The sequence below is a fragment of the Lethenteron reissneri genome, chromosome 41 (assembly GCF_015708825.2).
Source record: "Lethenteron reissneri isolate LAM-NWPU_2019-01 chromosome 41, ASM1570882v1, whole genome shotgun sequence".
NCBI lineage: Eukaryota > Metazoa > Chordata > Hyperoartia > Petromyzontiformes > Petromyzontidae > Lethenteron > Lethenteron reissneri.
This window is the reverse complement of record NC_083819.1, coordinates 300,324-320,884: the sequence shown is the minus strand read 5'-3', so window position 1 is coordinate 320,884 and position 20,561 is coordinate 300,324. Positions and strand designations below refer to the sequence as shown.

At 47.4% G+C, this 20,561-nt stretch overlaps 1 protein-coding gene across 1 annotated transcript in view; it reads right to left on the bottom strand.

Moving 5' to 3' along the window:
• LOC133352587 (regulator of G-protein signaling 7-like) overlaps positions 1-20,561 on the bottom strand; it is a 97,690-nt gene that overhangs the window by 35,996 nt on the left and 41,133 nt on the right. Inside the window, exons 3-4 of the mRNA XM_061568327.1 lie at positions 4,817-4,913; positions 386-436 (exon numbers count right to left, since the gene is read on the bottom strand). Of these exons, the coding sequence (XP_061424311.1) occupies positions 386-436; positions 4,817-4,913 (148 nt within the window). The remainder of the gene's footprint in view (positions 1-385; positions 437-4,816; positions 4,914-20,561) is intronic.

Below are 20,561 nucleotides of genomic sequence, written 5' to 3'. Positions count from 1 at the left end.
GAGTCTGTTGGTCTTTATAAGAGGTTATGGGTCTCTATGTGAGTCTATGGGTCTCTAGGTGTATCCATGGCCCTCTACATGAGGTTATGGGTCTGTGAGTGTATGGGTCTCCATGTGAGTCTATGGGTCTCTCTGTGAGTGTCTGGGTCTCCATGTGAATCTATGGGTCTCTTTTTGAGTCTGGAGGTCTCTATACGAGTCTTTGCTGAGTCTGCTTAGCCTCGGACTGGCGCACAAAGCAGGGGACATCCTCACTGAGGTCATCATCAATGCAACGGACGGCCAAGCAGGCAGGCAGCTGTGTGCAGGATCGCAGGATGTTAGTTCATGACACAAGCGTGCTGCGGTGCATCATTTTTCATTTAAATGCAAAATGTATTCCCACCTTGATCATCAATAATCAGGTTCTTTGTGAGCCACTGCACAATGTCTGCACCTGTTGGCAGCAAAGGACAGCATTAAGAGTGCAATTAAACACAAGCACACTCATCGCCACTCGTTTACTCCCCAGATGTGTCGCGGTGGTGCGCTCTAGCCCAGCTCGCCGGCACATTTGTCTGGTTCTACCGCACATTGTGCGACACTCAAACAGCCTCCGAGCACGTGCAGTAAAACGTCGGACATACCGAACAACACTTTGCATGAAGGCCAGTTTTTACAAGCAAGGCTCCGTTCGAGCGAGCGCGAGGGAGGAGAGAGGAGGAGCAACGCGGACAGAGATGAGTGGCAGTGGCGGAGGCAGCAGCAAGGCTGGCGGCAGGAGCTTGGAGGAGATAACCGCCTCGTAAAATGTCGTCGCATCGCTGCGCTAAGCCCCTTGCACTGATCCAACAACACGCTGCCTCCTGCACGACGGACCACCCGCAGATGCCATCTGTGAAAGAAAAGCCCCGGAAATAAACGGAGCAGCAAAACCAACAAATCGCGAAGAGAAGAAACGGCGGAGCCCACAGATGGATGGCACCAAACAAATGGCGGTGAGGGGGGGGGTGGGAAGTTATCGGCTTGAGCAGACGACCGTGATGCTGAAATTGCTTCAGCCACTGTCTTGATCAGCTCATTCTGAGCCAAGGCAAGTCACGCAATTCATTGCAATTGCCCCCTTCGATAGAAATCCACAGAATGCCTGTGAAGTGTGCTGCGCTTGGCTTGTGCTCGCGTCGGCAGCTGCAGCGCTCTCTGCGTGGCGCGGCAGCGAACGCGGCATTCCGTGGAGCGCGGCCGCGCTTCGCGTGGAGGCGGCGGCGTTGGGGTTTGATCGCCGCATGTCGCCGTGCACAATCAATGACGACAGCGCGGCCTCGCAGCCGCATCGATGATGGCGCCGGAGGAAAAATCCCTGCATTTTTATTTTTTTGGCTTCTCTGAAAGTCCGAGAGATGAAGATTTAAAAGAGCTGCCAAATGGGATCCATACAAGTGGATGGCCACGCTGACATCACATATCATGACGTCTCAGTGCTCTCGTGTGTACACGTTGGTTATGTTTATTTGGGGACATGCAGACAAGCCCCACATTCATGACTGACAATTGGTACTTCCTGTAACCAAGGATGAACAACTTTCCTGCCATGGAAATGTGGAATTTCCAGCAGTGGCCGCCAGGAATCTTAAACGCACTGTCCAACACCAACCACCAGCAGAGACGGGCATGGCCCAGTGGCTCGGTGCAGCAGAGACACTGATTCGATTGTCGTGGTACAGTCTTTCTAACAGCGTTTGGCAAGTCATGGCAAAGTTTCCATTTTCACAAAGCAACACGAGACAACACGTTTCTGGTGGCAGTCAGTCCCTGTGTCAGTGGTGGGGATTACTACTGACACGTAGCATAACAAAACCACTGCTGACTTCTCACCGAATGATGCAGTCTCACCATTCCCGGCTCATACTATACCACGAGGAATGATAACGCACTTCCTAAGCTCTGACGTAGGCATGTTGAATTTCTTCCGCGCCGTACGTAGCCAACCATGGCAATCGAAGGTGCGGGGGGAAGGACAACAAACTAAACACAAAAAGCAGTTTTAAATAAATGCGTTTTCAATATAGATGATTTAAAAGTGCATGGCTCCAGTGGCTTCCTAATATCGGAAGGACGAGCGTTCGAGACGACTGCAGAAGCGCATCCGAACGCGCGTGAAGCTTGTTGTCATTGACCCCAATCTCTGGTTCTCTTCTCACGTAGCTCAAGTCTGCAGCATCCTTTCCCTCAGTCTGCGCCAACATCTCCCAAATATGCCAACTCCTTCCACCAGCTGTCGCGAGCAACCTCGTCGTCCATGCCTCCATCGCATCCCCACTCAACCACTGCCACTCTTCAACGGCCTCGCCAAAACCCTCGGCTCCTAACTCCACATTTTTACTGTTAAAACCGTTTTACTTTCATTACCAGTAACCACATTGTAATAACCCATAGCCTGTTGTCGCTTTGCAGCACGTGCAATTAAGTCTGTCATGGGTATAGGCATGGTGGCAAGATGTTAACTACCTCGTCTGGTGTACAGGAATTTACATGCTCTCCTCGTGGTCACGTGGATTTTTTCTCCGAGTCCTCCGGTTTTTCCCTCCACATTTTAAATCATGCGTTGAGAGGATTTGGCTGCTCGAAATCTCCACGTGATAAGCCACTACGTTGAGCTTCTGACAAATAGCTTATGGCTCAGTGAGCCTTACCTGGTTCAAATATTTAAAAAAAATTGTATAGTTTAGTTTAGGTGCTGTAAGATGGCCACGCGTGCCAACCAGTGCTTTAATTGCTAATTGCACAGGAAATGGTTCCTAGTTTCTGACAACTGGAACCGGTAATCGATTATGAGAATGGCTACTCCAGATGATCTTGCTGCTGGGAGAATCCTCGCCAGCATCTACAAACAGAACCACATCACCCCAACACCTCGATCCCTCCACTGTCTCTCAAGCAAATCCAGGATACATTTTGAGACTGCATTTACTATTTTTCAAGATCTTTCGTGGACTCGCTCCGGCCGACCCCTCCCCCTCATCCCAATTCAACTCCTTTCGATGCACTCTCCACTCCAGAGACAGAGGTCGTCTGTCAACGTTTACTCAGTGGGAGGTCGCTCATTTTCTTCTGCTGCTCCCGAAGGTCTGGATCTCCCTTCTCCAGGCATCCTTGCTCCATGCCTAGGTTCACATCCAGGCTCAAGATGTTGCTCTTTTTATTACTTTATCTCTTTCTCTGATGCTTTGTCTCCATAAAATAAATATTTCCACTGTTTTTCTACATAGTACCTTGAAATACAGTTGCATTTCGATGCTGTATGAATCCAAATTGGACTGGACTTTTGAAGATGATTGGAACTTGATGATGATGATGACGATGATGATGATGATGCAGAGGATCACGAAGGTGGTAATAAAGTTGCAATGAATTTCTAATGAATATGTTATTTCGCACCGTACGGAGCCAACTGTGATGATGATGGGTGAAGGTTGACAATTGATGACGAAAGTGGAACAGGTCCAGTGGGAAGCGACAGAACAGGAAGAGGGTGGGGAGAGGTAAAGAACCCCGATGACATCTCTCCCTGTGAACCTCCTGCGGTTTTCTATTCGGAAGCCACTGGAGCTTAGCACTTTTAAATTTAGATTCTAAACTAATTTCTTGTGTTACGTTTGCTGTCCTTCCCCCACACCGCCGGTTAGCACGGTTGGCTACGTACGGTGCCAAAGATGTTCAACATACAAATATGCAACGTACGAACCAGCCTCAGTCAGTGCTGCGCGCGGCTTTATCGCCTGCGGTCATTCCCCGGTGACTCACACTCGTGTCATCTTGTCCGCTGGATAGCCGGAGAGCTACTCTCCCCGCACAGGTTACTGAGACGGTCGTAAATCACTGCATTAAAATGAATTGCACTGATTGGTCCCCGAAGGAAGCGTTCGGGAACGCACGACTGGCGGAGCGAGGAGCTCACACCGGAATGTTCTCTTTGTGGAACCAGGTCACGAGGCCAGTGGTCAAACAGAAGTCTGAATCGTCGCACTTGCTCTTGTCCATGCCGCAAAGGCATTCAGCCGATTGGCACTGCGATGCTTTGCTCGTTTATTTATATATTTGAAATGGATAATTAAATGTGCCTTTCGGGCGAGGGCGAGGGGCCTTGATGTGTTAATTTAATTGAATAAATAAATAACAAAACCATTTCAAACAACTAATACATTGGCTTGCTCCACCACATGCGAGTATTTTGTTAATTAGAAAATTGTTTTCCGTGAGCATGCTGAACATCAGACGATGAAAACTGTGATAAAACACAAACAAGTCATGTAAAATGCGGCTATTACAAAAATAAGTTTGCACCGAAGATAAAAACTGAATTTGCGTCACAGTTATTGTGAAACCTTTCCATCAAAATGTACCTGTCAAACAGGATTACGTGATGACGAGTGGAAATTAAACTGTAAACGCGTCTTTTCCCCTCGTGTACTTTTAATATCTCTGTCTCAGAACCTTGTGACCGTGAGGTCAGTGCGCGTTGCAGACCCACGCGCAATAAAGAAGGCGTCCGTCAGGCCGCCATCGATGGCTGCGCCCCCGAGGTCCACACCGGTGGCGGATCCAGGGTGGGGGGGGGGGGTGCGATGGGGGCAATTGCGCTCCCCCCCCCCCCCCCGCATCTTTCCCACCCCCTGGAAATCTCAGAAAATTCGTATTTCATTGACATTTACCAGAAAACGTACGTTGAATGTTTTTTTTTTTCTAATGAAGGGTCCTGTTTAAAAATCTTGACATTTGATGGCCGTTCCCCCCCCCCCCCCTTCCTCCTCCCCCCTCCAAACTGAGGTCCACGCACCGGTGAAGACGCTGGGGATTTTGGAGAGGAAGCTTTTGACCGTTCGGATGGGGACACCGGACTTATCGTCCTGCATCCGCGTCACGATCTCTTCCATCTGCGGCACAAACGGGCAAAATTGGCGGACGCACGGATGCACACAGTCGCACACAGTCGCACACAGACACACGGGCGGACAGACAACGCGGGAGGGGGAGGGCGGGGAGCGAGCGGTTAGCGACTGCCGGCGCATTTCGTGGCAGCATAGACAGACGAGGCAGTTCTCGCCAACCCAATGGGGATGGCAGCTGTCAGCTATCGACGCAGAAGCGATCGCGGAAACGAGTGACGGCACCTGACAAACAGCACGAGGAGACAAACGATCGGACACATCCGACAAATCGTAAGCGTCTCGAAATGGACGGATATTTTACATGAACGAAGCTTGGCCAGTTTTTTTTGTTGCGTTTAATCATTGAAATAAGCCAATGTTGACAAAAACATGCCTTTAGTGAGCACAGACCGGTGACTGCCATAGTCATGTGGAATTTACACTCTTCTGGCCCAGAGCCACAGTTCAGATGAAATGTATTAAAGAGATGGAGGTACCCACACTTTATTCCACCGCACATACTGCTCACAAGTCGCTGCCTCGCATTTTTATTTTCGGAGCCTCATCGGCGCTCCAAAAATGCCATCGTCTCGTGAGGATAGAGAGGAGCAAATGAACAGAAACGAGCTGGCACGGCCGTGGCCCAGCGATCGTGCCCGGGGTGTTGCTTGTATGTGTGTATGTATGTTGAACTTCTTTCGCACTGTACGTAGCCAATCATGATAATTGGAGGTGCGGGGGAAGGGCAACAAACTAAGCACGCAGGAAGAATGCGACCTGCACGCACATTTCCATCGCCTCCCCGGTGCCGGTTGCTCTCCGATACTACAGCTGACAGCACCCGGCAGCAGCGATAGTTTAAACGCCTCCTGCCAAGTGCATCGTTGGCGCACTTCCAGACGGCGCATTTACATTCACAGCCCAAAGACCGAGGTGGAAAATCCACGTTCAGAATTAGACTCTTTGTTTGTACTGGAGAAATACGATAAGCGATCAAAGTAAATTTTCACAGATCTCTAGAAGGGGCGGGTGAAAAAGTTACAACAACAAATCATACGAACACAGGATAGGAGTGCAAAGTATAGGAAATGTTAGCAAATCACTAAAAACTAAACCTTTTATTTTACCAGGTAAAGCCCACTGAGCTATTAGCTTTTTTTTCAGAAGCGACCTGGCCACAAATGACAGCTCAACGAAGTTGCTTAACATGTGGACATCTATTGTAGCCAAATAATCTAAACGCATGTTTATAAATGTGGAAGGGAAAAAACGAAGGATATGGAGAAAAAATCCACGCGACCAAGGGTAGAACATGTAAACTCCAAATATACAGCAGGTGTCAACAGAGTGGGGATCGAACCCCCGACCTCGATACCAGGCGAGGAAGATAACATCACGCCACCCTGGCACTTCTTAAATAACTGGGGTCAATTTAATCAACACTACAACTGCTGTTGACGTTCCACAAAGTGGCACTGATTTTATTGACCTCGGATGGATGACGCCCTGAGTCAAAAGCCGAAGCTGTATTAGAACTCACAACTGGGGAACCGAATCCTTCTTGGGGGGGTGAATACGACTCTCGAATATCTTTGGTGCGCCACCACACATTATCACACACATAAGTCAATTCAGGAACTGAGGCCCTCACAGTGACAGAGGTGAGTGAAAAGAGCTTCATAGTTCATCGGATTTATCCAGGATTAATAAAGATTCTGATTCTGAGTGCACTAAAATTAGCGTCGTTGCAAAGTAGAAAAATATTCCCCTTCAGTACCCGATTAGTGTGGCGACGATGCTTTAACGGCATACAGTTATCAGTGGACCGTTTCATGTGGCCACGGGAAATGAAGTCGCGGGTTGGGTACGGCACATGGACCGTAGGTCCCCCACGCCTACGCTAGACGGCTCAGATGCAATCGTTTCACTCTGCTCATGTATTAACCTTTGCTCCAAAACCGTTTATATTTGGCCAAACATCCCAGTTTATTTCCACTCACCTCCATCCACATTCACCACTTGTCAGTAGGTTTTTTTTTTTTATAAAGGCTACTCTGTCCGTCGCTCAGTGCCATTAAACAACCTATGCCGCTGCTGCCAGTCAAATAAATAACCCTTACAGCTGACCCTGACGCCAATCTGTTCACACTACGGCAGCCCATTACGGATCGCAGGTACGCATTTATGTGCAGCATAGATAAAAATGTCCCTTGAAGTAAGAAACAGTGGGAACAGTGGAGGGCTTTCAAACGCACTCTCTGAAATACCGGTAAAGGTGTCGCCTTGCAATGTATTGCTCCTGCTGGTGGAAGCAGAGGGGTGTTTGGCGAACTCTTCCAGTCTTCCATGCTCGTTGGACGCTGGGCAAACCCACACTTTACCCCTCTAAACGGAACCTGCCTGTCGACTAACTGTGGTGTCACCCATTTATACTGCTGCGTGGACAGAGGAGGAGTGGGGAGGGGGAGTTTAATGAACTTGCTCCAGAGTTTCTCAACTGCCGCGCCGGGAGATGGAATCGAACCGGCCACCAAGTCCAGCGTTCTACCCGTTGCACCACTGTGGCAACACCGACCCTCTATCGAGTTGTATACAGGCCTGCATCAACTTACAGTTTTAAATTAGATACTCTTTACTAACACCTTAACTGTAGCCCAAGCTGTGTCCCGAGATAGTGCTATGGGTTCTGTTACATCACTTTGTGTGATTAATCTAATATGAAAATGCCTGCTGTGATGGAACGTTTCTCACATGTTCTGTCCGTGTGGGTCTGTTTGCTCTGCGTGTAAGATGACAATCCCACAAAAACTCTCCGGTATGTTTTTGGGTTGTATGACGCATTGTTCGGTACAATGTCCGACATTTTGCTCCACGTGCCAGGACCTTCTTCAGTTCCTGAAGTAGCTTGCAACACGTGGAGTGAAACGTCGAACACCATAGTAAACAGCACGCGGTACAACACTATAAAACCATCAGGGAGATTAAAGAATAAATGTAAACGCAGTTGCAGAACACGGCCCAAATTAAGGATCAAGACGTCAAGCAGATAGCAACAAAGAGCACGAGAGTTCACAAGATGTAGGGCACATCCACAATTGAGAACCTACGCAGCAGTGATCTCAAAGGTGTGTGTGTGTTTATTTTCGACGACTGAAAAATGACATCATCCTCACCCGTAATAGATGTCACATGAAAGGATTACATTGCTATAGTCATGCAATGGGGAGAAACGTATACTCTTTATGAGCAAAATTTGCAACTTTGCCAACATGACCACAACCTTTTGCCTTAATTCTCTCGTTTATCCGCTAAGTAATTTATTTTAAACTCTTCGTATCCACGCACTACCTGTCACTGGACAGTCACAGTCGTGTAGGTAAAAAGGTCACAGGTTCAAATCTCAGCAGAGCTGGCAATGTGCCTTTCCTTCCGCGTTACTGACGAGCTGCGAGGCACGAAACATTTGGCGCATCATTGGACAGCTATAACGCATTACACATAAACGCATTACGGCCTATTGCACATTAACGTATTATTAACAAGAGCCTATTAGGCTGCATCGCGATCTACGCTAAGGGTTGCATAAGTGGTTTACATGCCTTATCCTATCAAAGGTATTCGGTTTGTGAATCAAAACACTTTGCAGTTGGTCATGAGAATACATCAACCGTCGCCACAAGAATACATCAATCGTAGCTATGGGAACACATCAATCATAGCACCTTGCTTTTAATGGCAACGCTTGGGCCGGTTTTCAGATGCTCACTTACGCACGTCCGAGGATTGCCTGTGGCCCAGCGGCAGGCAGCACGTGTGCCGCTTGTAGCGGAGGTTCACGGTTCGAGCCCAACCCCCCCAGCAGTCCCGGTTAATACTGCGGGTGAACGAGCCGTGAATAAATGTACGGTGGACGTTTAATATTCTGAGTTGGTGTTTCAAAAAGGAGTTGCCGTTACGGACCAAAGTTGCCAAATTTGGGCGATGTGCAGGCAATGACTCAACCAGTCGAGCCGACATCAGACAAGCAACATCTCTCCCACTGCAGACGATGTCTGTGAAGCACAGCGCCTTCGTGACGGCTGGCCTTGTGCCATCAGAATTGCACAGATAATGAAGGCAAGCTCTCGTCATCTTTGCTAATTCATGCAACGTGCTCATTCTGCCATTGTTTTCATTTGCGGCACCACATCTATGGAATTACTTCCCTGAGACAATAATTATCTCCATTGACTCCTCCATCACTAGATTCAAATTACAACTTACCAACACGTATCTGATCGCTCACCTACAACAATTAACTCTGTGGTGATGATAGCGGCGAGGATTGTGGTGCCGGGGAATTGTTTGAAGAAAGTAATCAGTTTCATGCTTTTTAGTTTAATAAAAAAAAGATTTCTACTTTCACAAAGCTATTTTTTCTGCATTTTTTTTATGTTCGATGTATATGCCCCTTGAATGGCAGATCTATACCAGACAGGTGTCGTTAAGTGATAAAAAAACTGACTGACTAATTACAAGTGTGTTGCTGACTATTCAACGTATTGGGCCTTTGGGCCCGTGCACAGCAGCTGTGTTTAGAACAACAACAACCCTGCTTCACTACATTCTTAAAAACGGTGCCAAGTGCCTCCCAAGATCCACGCCCTCTTATTCCCTAAGCACCTGCAAACATTCAGAACCCACAACACACGACCGTCTGTGTTCCTTTGTTGTGATGACTTGTTTGTTATTTTAGTTTTGGTGCCATTTCTAAATTTGTTTATGAATTTTTTATTGTGCTTGGTAGTAGTAGCAGTACTCGGGGTTTCATTTGCCTGGTAGTAGTGGCTGTATATGGGAGTTGTACCTTCTATTTATCTAATGTACAGCATTATGAAATGATATTAGCATTGATGACGCTGTATAAAATGTAAGTATTATTACTAGATATGGAACGAGTCGCGAAAATATAAAAGGGAAAAGTAAATAACTTGGTCGCTTCCGTGTGATTACATACTGACATGCAGTAAGTGTTTAACATTGTTGACTCGAGTGCATTTGTTTTTGCTCCGAGTAAAAACGAGCCACAGATTGCCGACCCCTGATGTCGACCATATCAACACGGAGGCGGCTGCAATGCAATAGTGGTAACATTGCTTGCACACTGGATTTGCAATCCAGAGGTTACTCTTTCGATCGCCCAGCCTAGAAGATAAAACAATGGTGAAAAGGTTAATCTTGAATCCCCCGCCCCCATCCACCCAGCAGTATTAGTGGGGACCACCACTGTGAGTCGATCGGCATGCCAGGGTGTGGTGAGGAAACGTGGGGGTATCCCCACCTCTTTCAAGACGTCTGGCCAGCATGGAAGAGTAGGCCAAAAATACCTGCTCGAGGGATTTTCAAGGGCTCGCTCTGGTAGAGGCCCCTTACACCAGCAGTGGTGTGAGCAAGCAATTGCAGAGCTGCACCTCTAGCTTTTAGCTACACTGTAGACTGTGAATCGAATAAACGAAGTATAAGTCTGGTTTGAGTTATTTTGCAGGGCAGTCAGTGGCAAGAAAATGTGACGTACTTCATCTTACAGTTCTGGTCTTCTCGCATAAAGTTCTATAATTGTCTGTGTGTAGGTTAATTTCTACAGTTATAAAACGAATAAATTAAAAAGGAAATTAATTGCCGCGAAAGCTACCGATAATTGCACTTTGTGAAAAAATGTGTTATTACAAAGGCGGATGCTAATTAACTGTTCATTAAAATGTTCTCCATTTCATGTCGTGGCGCGCTGCAGAAGGAGGTGGCAAGGCTGGGGTGGGAGGGAAACTCACAAACACTCGGCGCATTACACACCACGGGCACCGCAACCCACTGAGAATTACAGAGAGTGTGCGCGTGTGTGTGTCAGCGACATTTCCATCCACTCCTAAGCTTCGTCTGCAAAACCTCGCTCACTCTCCGTGCTGTACGTATGTACTGTATGTTGAACTTTTTCGCACCGTATGTGGCCGACTGCGGGGGAAGGACAACAAACTAAACACAAAAATCAGTTCAAAAAATTGGGTTTTAAATCTCGATTTTAAAGTGCATAGCTCCAGTGGCTTCCGAATATCGGAAGAGCATTCCAGACGACCGCCGAAGCGCATCTGAAAGCGCGCGATGCAGTGGCCGTCTTTATTCGATGGCCAGCCAAAAGCCGCTGCGGGGATGGCCGGAGTTTGTGTGATGGCTTATGCTCCTTGACGGGATGAGCAAGGTGTTGTGGTTTATTTGTGGCAAGTACTTTGTGTGTAATGAGTACAACCTTTAAATGTATTCGTTTGGCAACCAGATGCCAATGCAGCTTGACAAGCACTGGACGGGCATGGTCAGATCTTGCAGTTAAATAACGAAATAGAACCAACAGCGCTCACGATGCTCACAGCAGAACTCTGCACGGATGTCAACAAACTCGTGGAACCTTTGCAAACAAAATAACCCACGGAGCGATGTGAATCACGATACAATAATATAATTGCCCAAACAGCTGAAACGTTATCGAATATATTTCATGACAACAAAACACCTCAAATCTTCCATTTGGACACATTCTATGAAAGTGAAATGTGACTGCTCACACTTTTGTTATGAATCGCCATTGTTCTGTATGGAAAAAAAGTATGTTGTGCTGAGCACTTATTCACGGATAAGGGCTAAATAAATGTTTGCCAATCCACCATCGCTGAGTCGATGAATGGAAAAAACCTAGTTAAAAGGTAGTGGCTCTATTTGAGGGAATTAGTGCTTTCTAATCGTATTGCAATAGCAGGGACTCCCTTGGGTCACTGTTACACGACTCTGAATGAACCACTTAAACAAAAGCTGATATAAATCAATAATCATCAATAAAGCATTAACCCATGACGCCGCTGCAGTTGCGCACGTTTTGCACAAATAATGCTGCTGACCGCTATCAGGAACACGAGGCTACAGTTAATGCACCGATTGTATAAATGTACGTATGTTGAACTTTTTTCGCACTGTACATAGTCAACCGTGCTTATCGGAGGTGCGATTACCAGCCCTTTTGCACATGAGACCTGTGCGGGGGTGCACATTAACGAATGATGATACATACGTTTGAAAACACTTTGTCGCACACATACCTTGTTGATGCAAACGATTTCACCTCGTCATTGTGAACGCCGTTAGAGCAGGGCTGATCACTTAAGCTTCCGTACCGTAACCGATTGCTCTACTGATAATCGGTTACGGTTGATCGACTAATCTGATCAGACGAAAATGGTTGGGGGTTACTTAAAAAAAGTCTGACCCCTTTCCCACGTGTGCCGCTGGATGGGAGGTGATGGGTGCGACTTGATGATCGGCATCACCAGTCGCGTCACGCTGGGCGTGACTTGTAGGGGGTTTCCCACCTTCAGGAAGTTGGGTGAGGGGGCAGCCGAAAATGTTTAGGTAATCGTGGAGTCAAATGCAACTTTTAATCGTTCATTTACGATTACAAATACATTGTACCTTCCATAAAACAGGGGGTTCTCAGGGGATCACGCAATATGAATTCTAATATAAAAACAAAAGATGCATTGCACAGCCCTTGTTCAATCCACTTTTGGATAAAAGTTCCCATGCCACGTCGATCATGGCGGGGCTGTCTGACCATACCTCACCTTGCTAGGTGCGGGTTGGTGAAGTGGCACGCCCAGAATCAGTTCAGAGATCACTCGCTACTGATGTTAGCCATGCTGCGAATCGAGTTTAGGTCACCGAGTTCATAGCGCAGTTCACGAATCACTGCTCCACCCCATTATTGCCACTAAAGATTGCTCCGGCAATTTGCACATCATATAACTGGGGTCAGGCAAACAAAGAATTATGACTGACCTACAGTGACCATGAATATATAAACGGAACGTTATAATACACAGAGTAATCCAATTGTAGTCACCCCAATGATTTCCAATTACCCTTTTTCTTCCCAACAGGTGATGGAATATTGTCAAAATGACGGCTAAATATCTTACAGAGGGCGTTAACAGATTTAATAAGTGTATTATTGAGATTGGTGGGGGATGTACAATATTCATAAGCCATGGCCAATTGACTCCTGGATGAAGGCCTTTACAGACCTCCACGATGCTAGGATATAAGCATCCAACCAAACACCTGCACATACAAGCTGATTTCATCACTCCATCTCCTCGGCAGACACCCACTCAGGAGGTATGTAGGGGCTTCGAAATAAAACGTTACCTTATATTACAGCACTTCAGTGGAGTGTCCATGAATGGCTCACCATGATTTGTTTTTGTTTAATTGGTGGGAGGGCAGCGGGTTCGACATATGACCCCCAAATACGATGCCCTTTGACCCTTGCTAATGAACCTCTGCTGTCAGCTTCCCCAACCCTCCCACCCAGCACAAGCTGCTGCTTGCCAGGAAACGCCACAGGCCAGGCTGATGAGCTCCCTCAGAGGCCAATTTCCATAATAGTAAGGGGCATCGCTCCTCCCGTGATCTTACAGGGAGGAAAACGACACGCATGGGGACGCGAGACACACGCGGGATCTAAGGCCAAAAAACTGCCACGCATGTTATCTTCTTTGTCTACATCGTAAGCAATGGCATATGCAGTGTCACCAGTGTTACCTCCCTTGATGATTTGTTTTTGTTTAATTGTATGTACAAAGAGAACAAGGTAAACTATACCAGTTTGCAATTGCATTCGTGGCGCGAATCGTTTAGGAACCAGCTTGGTGTGGGAGGGGCAGGCGGGGGGGGGGGGCATCTGCTGTATCTCAGTCAACCCCTGGCACCTGGGCCGTCTTCTGCTTTCTCATGGCTGCTGATGTAGATGCAGAGCAACAACTACAATATGACATTCAGGTGGTCAAGCCAGACAGCAGTTGTCAAGAGCTGCCGCCAGGAGTTCGACACTTCACGTGGCCTCAAAATGCACCTCGCATGGCACAAGCGCCGTGGTGACGGAGTTGTTGTTGGAGTGAATCTTGAGGTTGGGTGGAAAATCTCTGAGCCTGCGGGCCAAATACGGCCCGCAACGTCAATAAGTACGCGGCCTATGGCCAAAAGAGTCCCTGCCACTTCCAAACGGCCCGAAAACGATATTTATCCATCACTGCCACGAAACCGGAGCCACACTAATTGGGTACTCGAGGGGTAAAATACTTGAAACACAGTGGCAGCCACCTCGTTCTTATTTTTAGCGCACTCAGTCACTTCTGTCATTATCAAGAAGGCCCTAGCAGTGCCAGAAGTCCCCGGCGGGGAAGTCTGTTAATCATTTTTGGCTTGCCCGCCAAAAGGTATAATTTGCAAGCAACATCGGCAGCTGCTATAGGATGAGACTGCGAGAGCAGCGGAGGGTCTTCCAGCAGGGTCACGAGAGCCGGGAGGCGATCTGCGGGCGATGCCTGAACCAGCTCCGCACACCTGGCGGCTGCTGCAACGTGAACCAGGCCCGGAAGGCGGGCGGGCTGCGTCTGCGTAAAGAGCGGACAATGCCGCCTGGCTCATCCGCGTCGTCAGCTGGAGGAGCCGTGCACAGCTGACGATTCAAGCACCGTTAGTGCACCGAGGCCGCTGTGCTCCTCCGATTAGTGTGGTTGGCTACGTACGGTGAAAAATAAATCGACGTACATGGTTCGAGATAGAACACCACTTCCCTCGAATGAAGAGCTGGCGCGGTGTGTAAGCACCGCCACGAGGGAGACAAAGGCGGTCGGGCCTGGTGCTGGCCCCCCTCGTGTGCCGTGCCGGCCTCCATCGGTGCTACTCGCTAACAGCACTTGTCCATGCAGTGTGTACGGTGAAATGGGACGGTATGTCATTGTAGCATAGCACGCATGTTTGTGACAAGTACTGCATAATTATCACCATTAAAATTAAATCCCGACGCATAATAAATTCGAAACAGTGAAAATTACGCAAATAAATAATGGCGCAGAGCACAGAGATGTCATTGCAGATGGTAATTAGCGGCGTGCAAGCGTCGAATTGCGCATGCGCGAGCGCGTTTGTGCGGAGGGCGCGGGGAGGAAGGTGTCGACGATGATGTTACGTTGACAGGTGGATCACAGCCGCATTGCCATGGTAACGAGGGGGGGGGGGGGCTGAGGCAACGGGGATGATGCTGCGGCGTTCACTGTCAGTCAGCGAAGGGCGACGTCACGGAGGCTGCACTCGTTTTCCCGTGCGGCGCCTTCCAAGCGGCAGCTTTTGTATTCTTGAATTCGACTTCGTCTCGTCGATAACGAGCTGTGGAGTTGTAGCCCCTCTTAGGCTGCGGATTCCGTCTAGCCATTCTCTTAGTCTCGTCGGCTCAAGCAGTCATATTTAGTCAGACACCCTGAGTTGTTAAATCTTGGCGTTGAGTGGTCCCCGAAACCACTCAGAATGTGCCCAAACTCGTGAGATCGCACAAACTAAGCAGTGCTGAGCCTGGCTAGCGTTTGGACGGGCGACCACCACGCACAGACGGCTCGTCACATGCCGTGGGCCTGCGTGGTCCGAGCCTTACAGTGCAGCAATATCCACTGTTGTCCTGCACTTCTATATCCCCACATCAATGCTCCCCACCTTTACCAACCCCACACTGACCAGCACGACGGAGAAGTATGATAGAATAACCCCAACGGCCTTCAGAAACGTGGGGAGGCCCTCACTCCACCAGTGGATTGGCAAAAGGATGTGCATGCAGGAGAAATGCCACGGAGTTTTCACGTCCGGGGTTTGACTGGGCTACTGGCCAGCCGGGCATTTGTACCAAACCTGGCCCAATGACGATCTCAACTATGTATTTTACCAGATAAGGCCCATTGAGCTATGTAACTCTTTTTCACAAGCGACCCGGCCACAAATGATAGCTGAACTAAATGGTTTGTCATCACGTGGAAATGTATAGAAGGGAAATACTCGAAACGCACGTTTCTAAATTTGGAGGGAAACCCCAGAGGACCAGGAGAAAAATCCACGCGACCACGGGGAAGAACATGCAAACTTCAAATATACGGGCATGGCCAGGGTCGGGATCGAACCCACGACCTGTATATGAGGCGAAGCAGTTAACATCTCGCCACCGTGACACCCAACTTTAATCGGCCAGCTAATGATTCAAGTTGAGTTGGGCAAATTCGTGTGGCAGCCTAAACTTCAGCATCAGCTCACAGGACGAACATCCGATTGCGCTGTGACTCAGTCCAACCCTGCACTGCATTTCAAACATAATGTCGCGCAATTCCTCCAGAGTTTGAGCAAATTGTGGTGCCGAACGTTATAATCCACTGTTCGCTTCGATTGGTCACGAGCAGAATTTCAGACATTCATCAGCCTACTCCTGAAGACGTCCACTGGACATTGGCTCACTCACCAACCTCGATATGGAAGTTTAAATGTTGCTGATTATATACGGAGGAACTGGTAAAGACAAAGACGCTGCCGTGATATAATGGTTAGCACAATGAACTTGCAATCGAGAGGTTGTTGGTTCGATCTCCAGGCACGGCAGTTTAAACAATGGTACTAGTTTATTAAATCCTCCTCCACCTCTGTCTATCCAGCAGGGTAAATGGCTGTACCACAGTCAGCTGATTGGCAGGCCACATGTGGTGGGATACGGTGTGGCTACTACTATCACCTCTTCTAAGACGACTGGCCAGCATGGAAAAGTAGGCCAAATACAATCTAAAGTGCCTTTCTAGAGCTCTCTGAAGTGGAAGTTCCTCCACCGACAAGGGCGTGAGCAAATAATTTCAGGGCTGCACCTTTACCTTTTCAAGGTTAGACTGGCCCCTACCATGCCAATGAGGAATTTCCACCACACACTCAGGGCACAGCCAAATGGAGAAGAGCACTCTCCGACTGCTCGTATGAACGCGGAGACACCGTGACATTTCTCGACTTTACCAACAAACAAAAATAGTTTCTCATCCAGCTATCGGCGTCGGGACATCTCCCTGTGGTCTGCGAGGCGTCGGAGTGCAGCACGCCCGCACGAGGAGGCGCTCAGCCGCCACGGCCTGAACACGGGGAGGGGGGGGGGGCTCTCTCGAGAAGCTTCTTGAGAACTAGCGGCACTGCAAAGGTAACGCGAAGGGCATCACGGGCATCGGCGTGAACGCAGTCACATTTCGTTCCCTATTATGCCGCTTGTATCATTTACTATTTAAACTATTTTTTATTTTACCAGGTAAGGCCCACTGAGCTATGTAGGTCTTTTGTTAGAAGCGACCTGGCCACAAACGTTAGCTCAACAAAGTGGCTCATCACGTGGACATTTATATCAGCCAAATACTCTAAACGCATGTTTATGCTAAATGTGGTGGGAAAAACCGAAGGACCCAGAGAAAAATCCACGCGACCACGAGGAGAGAGCCATGCAAACTCAAAATATGCAGGCGTCAGGGTCGGGATCGAACCCATTACAGTGTTAATGATATGCATTTAAAATTCTGGAGTGAACCTAATATGTGTTGATTTTTTTAATTTGCGCGTGTGTTCAGTGTATTATATCTTCACCAATATATAAAAAATATTGTCTCGTGGAATTACCAGCATTGTTACCAACAAATATGTGAAGAAATGAGTTGTTACTAATTTAGCACCCAGACATACATTTTATGAAATATATACTATATGTGTGTGTGTCTTAAATAAATAAATGTGGGACATTTCCTCAATGGGGAATACAATTCAGTGTTTCGACTGACAGGTATTTCTCATGACTACTGCTCTTGTATGGACAGCTCATTGACACTAAATGCCAAATGAATAATGGAAGCCACAATCTTGTATTAAAAGTGCCGTTGAATACATTCTTACTGTGAAAAAGATGTACACAACACAGAGTGTGGATGTATATGGACGTAGTTTGTTGTCCTCCCGCACCTTGACTATGTACGGGGCGAAATAAGTTCAACATGCATTCGTACGTACGCGTGTTCCGACAGAGTTCGATTCCCGCTCACGGCCAACACTAGTGACGAATATCTGCATCTGTGCAGGGCCTCACCTAGGTCGACTCAACCTTAAATAAGTACCTGGTTGTGGTGTGTAAGCACCGCCACGAGGGTGCTGGCCACCCACCCCTTTGTGTGCCATCCCGGCCTTCATAGGTGACGGGATACCGGGGATTTTGTATCTTTGTCTTCGTGTCCCGACATTCATTGTCACCGTCTATACCACCACCGGCACCGATTGCCTTGTCGCAGCTTGGCCTCTCTAAGATGCCACCCTGTTCTGCACGAAGGTCATTTCACCTTTGCCAAGAGCTCAGGAGCAAATTTCTCATGAACCATTGCTGGTTGACCAAGTAGTTTCTAATGTCGATTTCACATCCACGCACATTATCAGGTGGAGCATGTTTAAATGTTCTGCATTCTACACATACAAAGTCAAAAGATCTCCAGTGTCGCCTTAGCAGACTCTTGGGGCAAGGGCTATTAGCGAGCACCCATGAAACCCGACAATGCACACGAAGGCATTGTGTGGCGAGCAGCACGCCTGACCGCCTTTGTCTCCCTCGTGGTAATGTTTACACACCGTACCAGGTATTAATTTGAGGCTGAGTTGACCTAGGGGAGGCCCAGGACCGGTTCAGATAATTGTCAGTGGTGTTGATGGCCATGAGTGGGAATCGAACTCGGGTGGCTAGGTTCGAAGCGCAGCGGGATAACCACTGCAGCACCGTTTCCCACAAACACACACACTTACACACACACTTACACAGGTACAGACACACACACTTACACACACCTATACAGGTGCAGACACACACACTTACACACACACTTACACACGTGCAGACACACACACTTACACACACTTATACAGGTGCAGACACACACTTACACACACACTTACACACGTGCAGACACACACACTTACACACACACTTATACAGGTGCAGACACACACACTTACACACACACTTACACAGGTGCAGACACACACACTTACACACACTTATACAGGTGCAGACACACACACTTACACACACACACTTACACACGTGCAGACACACACACTTATACAGGTGCAGACACACACACTTACACACACACTTACACATGTGCAGACACACACTTATACACACACTTACACAAGTGCAGACACACACACTTACACACACACTTACACACGTGTAGACACACACACTAATACAGGTGCAGACACACACACTTATACACACACTTACACAGGTGCAGACACACACACACTTATACATGTGCAGACACACACACTTATACATGTGCAGACACACACACACTTATACACACACTTATACAGGTGCAGACACACACAATTACACACGTGCAGACACACACACATTTATACATGTGCATAAACACACACTTATACACACACTTACACAGTAGCAGACACACAAAACATTGACAATGTCAGAACACCCCCGTTGCTTTGAGCTTCCAAACTCATGGCTATAACAAGTGATTTATCCTGCTACAAATCCCAACAGGATACGACACGGACTTCATGACAAGGTGAAAATAATGTTCTTTTCACACTGGCTCCATGCTAATTGAACAGCGAACGTGTCTTAACAATGAAGTGTGAATAGTAGCAAATATAACGAGTCTAATTAATGTTCATACCAACAGGGATTGGAAAAAATTCATCCTATTCATCAGAATGACTTTGTAAGAACCATCAACAGTTTATCGTGTGGTGACTTTGAAAACATACATTCATGGTTATGAATAAGGAGGTAGCGTGATTGATTGATACATTAAAACGTGCAATAATGATGTGTGTTGGATTTTGTTGTTATTTTCATTTAATGTTCATGTGATTGCATTGCAACATACTGATGGCAAGTGTATCTTTGTTAATTACAAACCTTCTTTAACCATTTTTGCTAAGAAAATCAGCCAGCCAGGTGGCCTGGCAGCAATCGGAAGGTCGCGAGTTCAAATCCTGGCCGATGTTCTCTCCAAGGTCAATTAAAAAAGACGACTACTTTGTGAGGGTGTCAACTCCGGGCTGTAAACAGGATATGAGCACCAACTCAATGCTCAATTTAGCAGGAATCATGTTGATGGTTGGTTCGATTTATATTCTTGACCACAATTTTCCTTGCCATTCTCCTCTATCAATTTAATAACAAATTGAGGTACACTGTCATGCCATATTCACCCATAAAAGTTTTGAGACCCGTGTGCAGAAGGGTAATGTTTAGGAATTCAGTCAATTAAGTTTTTCGAAGGTAATGGGAGTGCCCAGAGTAAACCCACGAAATATGAAGATGAATGTTGTTTCCGGATTTCGATGAGAATCAGAAACGCTAAATAGAAACCGCAGATAAATTATGAACAAATAGTTCTCTCCCTCAGCCATGTTCAATTTCTCATATCCAATTTTTGGAAAAAAATTCTGGTTACTTTGAATAGCCTTGGGGACAGTGTATCTCCTTGGTGACAACATATCTCCATGTTGACAGTGTATCTCCATGGTGACAGAGTATCTCCTTGGTGACAGAGTATCTCCTTGGTGACAGCATATCTCCATGGTGACAGTGTATCTCTTTGGTGACAGTTTATCTCCATGGTGACAGAGTATCTACTTGGTGACAGAGTATCTCCTTGGTGACAGTGTATTTCCATGGTGACAGAGTATCTCCTTGGTGACAGTGTATCTCCTTGGTGA